General features: G+C 35.3%; 1 protein-coding gene across 1 annotated transcript in view; it reads left to right on the top strand.

Moving 5' to 3' along the window:
* Positions 1–5,090, top strand: part of LOC144670111 (fibrillin-1-like) — a 580,847-nt gene extending 575,757 nt beyond the window's left edge. Inside the window, exons 63-65 of the mRNA XM_078532542.1 lie at positions 611–842; positions 1,344–1,521; positions 3,674–5,090. Of these exons, the coding sequence (XP_078388668.1) occupies positions 611–842; positions 1,344–1,521; positions 3,674–4,063 (800 nt within the window). The 3' untranslated portion in view covers positions 4,064–5,090. The remainder of the gene's footprint in view (positions 1–610; positions 843–1,343; positions 1,522–3,673) is intronic.
* Positions 5,091–6,000: the final 910 nt, after the last annotated feature.

The following is a 6,000-nucleotide window of genomic DNA, read 5'->3' on the forward strand; positions in this document are numbered from 1 at the left end:
CTGAGGTGTCATGATGCCAAGCAGAAAGAGATAAATGATAGTCACCTCTGGGCCACTATTGACTGTCTTCTGCGTGCGTGGCTCACATATAGTTGCAAGCTCTGAGCATTATGTAGCCCTGTGCATTGTGTTTCTGAAGTAGCTATCCTATCTCCACAGGGTTACATAATGCCCAGAGCTTGCAATGAAATTGTGATATTTGCATAGTGAAATTGGATGGAAAATGTTGACATGGTAATTTAAACGTTGATAGAAAAATGACCAAAATTTGTGCCAGGGAAATAAAGTGTTAGTATCAAGTGTGAGGCCTGAGAATTTAAACACACAGGGATGCGCATTACCATTCCCTCAATTCCAGAAAGATCCTTTTGAATGATTCTCGTGTTTCTGTGCAGTTATAGGTTATGGAATTGTCCACAGTCAGTTGATGAATATTACACCATGGGCAATTTAAGTATTGAATATTTATCTTTGTGTTGAATGTTTTATTTTTTTCCTAATGTATACGACAAGCTGGTATTAGAAACAAAAGAAAACAAATTTTAAAAACATATAAATTTGAATCCTCAAATTGTTTAAATAATTCTTTCAATATTTTCTTGTCCAACAGATGAAAATGAATGCATGAATTCTCAGGTTTGTGGAGGAGCTTCATGCCACAATACACTGGGAAGCTACAAGTGTCTTTGTCCAACGGGCTTCTCCTTTGAGCAGCTTACTGGGTCTTGTCATGATGTAAATGAGTGTTCATCCTCCAAAAATCCATGCAACTATGGCTGTTCAAACACTGATGGAGGTTACTTATGTGGCTGCCCACCTGGATACTACAGAGTTGGCCAAGGGTAAAAGCAGATAACATTATAAAACTATTGCAACTTAAAACTAACTCCTTCACTGACTTCCTAATCAGTTCCTTAATGTAACTCTAAGCAATAGTTTTATTTTTTAATGTAGACATATGATATGAGCTACACCGTCAATGATAAGTGCTCGGCAATTATTTACAGATTTCTAATACCAAATTATACCTCAAAATTTGGGAGCAATGTTCAATTGCGTTTTGTAAAACAAGGTAGATAATGAGCCTAGATTTGTATGAATGTGAATTTTTGTACCTTTAATTGTAGTTTCCATGGGGTACGTTTTCTTCTTCATCATCCGGAAAGTAATCAGGAGAAACAAATAACCTACCTGATTTTCAGTGCATTGATTTTAATAAAACGAGATGGATTCAACACCAGGCAGGAATTACCATCCAGGTGGTGAAGATAAAAATTAACTCGATACCTTCAATAATTTGCAGTAATCTATAAATTACTTTGTATTTAACATCTTCTCACTAGGCACTGTGTCTCTGGAGTAGGATTCAGCAAAGGCCAGATGTTTCCAATAGGAGGCGACACAGAGGACAACAGTCTGTCACCTGAGGTGTGCTATGACTGCAAAATTAATGGCTACCCAAAGGGACGAACACGAAGAACAACAAATGAGAAAGAAGCTATGATTTCAAATGATGCAGAGGTAAGTGCTGCTTAATTTTATGTTGGTTAGCAATGGTTGCCATTGTATGTCAGAAGAGAACATACTTAGCAGGTGATATTCTGTACATTTAAAAGTGCTCACTTCAACATTAAACTTCATGTGGCATCATGAACATTGCCACAATGACTCATTTTAGTAACATATGATAACTTGAAATATTGTAATGTGGATTTGGCCCACAATCCCTAATTCTCAGCAACAAATTTTTAATCTTTGGCGTGTTCCTTTGGGAGGAATGTCAAGTTAAGGGGAGGTGTTTACAGAGAGAAAAAGGGAAAAGCAGAATCAATATGTGGTTGTTGGCCTATGCTTGTAGAGTTCAGAACTGCTTTAGCAGAGGTCTAGCAGGTCTTCCCACCCCATTTTTCATGTTAGATGTGGGTACTGTGTGAGATGGGGAGAGTAGGAAAGGTTAAGGGTTAAAAGAGATTTACTTCGATACTATGTAATTCACTGAAGGTACTTTGAACCTATTACAATTAATGGAATGCATTCTTGCTAAAAGATGCAGTTCCCATAGCCCCTCTCTTGTTAAATTACTAAAACGATTTTAATTTATTTCAGCAAAAGTAACCCTATAGTCAAATTGATTTTACTTACAAAAGGAAAGTAGAGCCAGGATATATTTCTCATTGATTTCCTTCTAACTTTCCATGAATGGAATGCAGCAAAAAAATCTAAGATTTGTTTCAATAAAATTGTATCTAAGCGCATTTTCTTTTAAATTGATCTTACACAATTCTCTTGCCTTGAATTGTAGATTGGGGCTGTTTAAGAACATCATACTCACAGCAGTGATTCTTAGAAATATCACACCCCAGATCTTCCGATTGGAGTAGCAACAAACATTCAGGCATTTGTTGTTGATGAGCTTCGGGATCCAGGGCAGAGGTACACTGCCCAGACCCCTCTGTGGGTGCCCCTGACACTCACCTTGCTGTCAGAGGCTTGGGCTAGATGTCCCTGAAGTTGCCCAGAAATTTACACCAGAATGTCTAGAACTTTTAATCACAGATGTAGGATTAGGGTGGGAAGTGATTTACAGTGGAAGCTGTATTGGGAAAGCCTTTTTCTTACACCAAATGTATAAGCAAATAAACTTGCAGAACAATCAACACCACTCCACCCACTCCCACCTATTATCCACTGTATAAGCATTTTGAACTCACAAGATCTATTATGAAAATTGGAATTAATCCAAAAGTCTATTATCCTCTCTATAAACATTTTGAACACACAAGTCCTATTATCAGCAGCTGTCCAAGCTCAAAACATATAAAGGCAAAATTGAAAGTGTTTTTATAAAAAATAGAAGTTGTTACTTATTTTACTAGGTTGCACTGACAGTACTGTAAAATGTATTTTATACCATTTATTTCATTTTAAGTACTTTTTAAATTCATATCAAGACTTTCCTACATTCCTAAGTTAAACAAACTTAGAAGTAATGAGAAAAACAATTAGAAAACTTTGAAAGATTAAAAATAATTTAAAGTTTAAGAACTTTAAAAATCACTCACCAATCTGCACATAGAAAAGGACAAGTGTTAGAAGTGGAGTTAATTGTCTTTGTAGAATATTTTATGAATAAAAGTTAATGCTTCAATTTATATTTTATAAATTGTGAATTGTATCTTGCATGTTGTATCTATGAAATATTTTGTACTTCATGGAAGTAACATCCTTTCATAATTACAGGAATTATTATTTCTTTGAATTTTTTTCTGAATTGAAAATTCAAAATATCAATATTTTAATGCCAAAATCCCCAGAACACTAATACTCTTCTCTGTTTATAATCACAAATCAAAATACTATGAATAGTATACCATTAAAAAGACACCACTTGTTTACAGACATGACTTAGTGAAAAAGGAATTGGCCATTGCTCCCATTTTTTATTTGCAGCGATGCAAATTTTGTGACCAATGTCCTGCTCCCAAATGACACCTGAAAGATGTCTGCCCAAACATTCAATCGGACTATTTTCTTTTGGCAACACACAGATATTAGGCCCTTGTTTAATAAACAAATGGTCCACATTGGAAATATGCTGCAAGTCCTAAAGTAGTTTGCAGATGCATAATTCATCACATTAAACAAATTTGCATTCCAATTCTTTTGTTTTCAGGAGAAAAGTACAGACGATTTGCCAATGAGCCTTGCCAGTTTAAGTACAGAAAATCAATTTACCTTCAATTTCAACATTTCTGAACTCAGCAATAAAGACCATATCCTACAGCTTATTCCAGCAATTTCTACCTTGACAAATCATGTACGTTACTTGATTGACCTTGGCAATGAAAAGGGTCTCTTCAAAATTAACCAAAAGGATGGTATAAGCTATCTGCATCTGACCAAGAAGAAGCCAGTACCTGGAGCCTACTCAATAGAAATAAGTAGTATGCCCCTCTTTAAAAGGAAGGAACTTGATCGTCTTGAAGATAAGTATGATAAAGACTACCTCACTGGTGAGCTTGGTGGAATCCTCCAAATGAAAATTCAGATTGTGCTTCATTAATACAGAAACAGGAGATCACACTGCTTCAGCCAAAAGATGGATTCTTTTATTGCCAAACAGATTCTACATATCATGGATACAATCTCTTATTAATTGTAATATGACTGAGCACTGCTTACATCTAATGTTAGAAAAGTAAAGTCGGGGATGCATACCATAGCTCTAAACCACTTACTCAGGCTTTGTATAAATGCAGCGCTGCTATTTCAGTATGACTAGCTTTAGATGTTGTATAATGATATGTTGAATCTTGAAAAATACATGCATGGACCTTCCAATCCACTTGTTGGACCACTGATGCTAAGAATTTCCATTGTTTTTCGCAGAGTCATAACATCACGCTCTGCATTGAAAGACACTTCATATTTTTGATCTTTTAAATTTTACTTTTCAAGTTACATTTCACTAGAGCAAACATTTATATATGTACCTGGTGCTAGTAACATGTCAACCTAGATTGTGACTGCACTGTAATATTTTACAAACTTGGTAGCCAAAAATGCAATTACTCAGTCTAAGTATTACCAGATGTTTGTTCCATTACTTTACAAAGAACCAAAGTTAGTTCAATAGCTTATCTCAATTATGCATTTTTCACTCATGTAAATTAAGTGTGTGTATACTGCAACTATGCTACTTTTTATCATGGAAAATTTTGTATACCAGATTTTTCTTGTATGTGTGCGTGTGTGTGCGTGTGTCTGTGTGTGTGTGTGTCTGTGTGTGTTTTCATTCCAACCCTGAGTGAGGGTGTTGTAATGGTGCTTTAAGAACAACTACTTCTAAAAATTAGATGCAATATCCCTCTGTGAATAATAAAACACACATTGAGGACTTAATGAACAGGAACCAATCAGGTCATAGGATTTATAGCACTCTCTAAAGCGAGACAATCAAACTGTCAAACACAGTCTCATGTAAAACAACATATAACAGTACCAGTATTTTTATGCAGTTCACCGTCAACAAGTGTTTAGATTTTCAATGTCAGTAATTCCACAATAAAACAGTATTTTCAGTTTTAATACCTCACTGTGTTAACTGTTATGATTCCATATGGACAAGGGTTAATTTACTGTCTCTAATTTTTCCTCTGCCTGACATCCCTTACCATCTCACAGTATATTTGGAAATGTAACTTCTCTTTTGTGACTTTCAAGCAAACAAATGGTCATGTAAGCTCAAATGTCTGGTATGGGAAAAAGCTCGAGTAGGAATCATGTCCAGAAGAAAAGACTGATACTGTGGCATAGATATGTCTGTCATGTTTATTATTCCCATGTTTCTTTGAATATGTGACATCAATTTTCGCACTCTATGTTCATAAGCAAAAAAGGAAACCTCTCCCACACTATAAAATGTGCACCATACACAACAAACAATACTAGAAAAAGCAGAGAGATTTCTTATTTGTTATTTTGTTATTTCTAATAAAATCATGTTATAAACTAATAACTCTTAATCATAGTAGATCTTCCTGCTGTTTAGGATGCTGCTAACAAAAAGCAACTGGAGGAAATCTTTTCCGGTGGAGTCTTTAGAATTGCCATAGATCTAAATTTTGTAAATTAGACCATATTCCTCTTGATTATGATGTGTCTTCTCTGCCACTCACCTGTCAGCAGTGTGAGCACTTATGCCTCACACTGGTATGTGGCATTCTATACAGATTAGGTACTCAGTCACTTGTGGTAGCCATTCCTGGGTATATATTTTGCAATAAACAGCCCAGCTTGTATCTATATAGTGCATTTAACGTGGTAAAACATCTCAAGGTGCTTTCCAGTAGCATTATCAAATAAAATTTGACACTGAGCTGCATAAGTACTAGAATGATAGTTAATAAACAGGTTAAAGAGCAACTTAAAGGAAAAGATACTAATCATGAATCAAAGAAGTTTAGGGAGGGAATTCCAGAGACTTTGATTATTTTTATC

This window comes from Cetorhinus maximus, chromosome 30 (genome assembly GCF_964194155.1).
Source record: "Cetorhinus maximus chromosome 30, sCetMax3.hap1.1, whole genome shotgun sequence".
In the NCBI taxonomy this organism is placed as follows: Eukaryota; Metazoa; Chordata; class Chondrichthyes; order Lamniformes; family Cetorhinidae; genus Cetorhinus; species Cetorhinus maximus.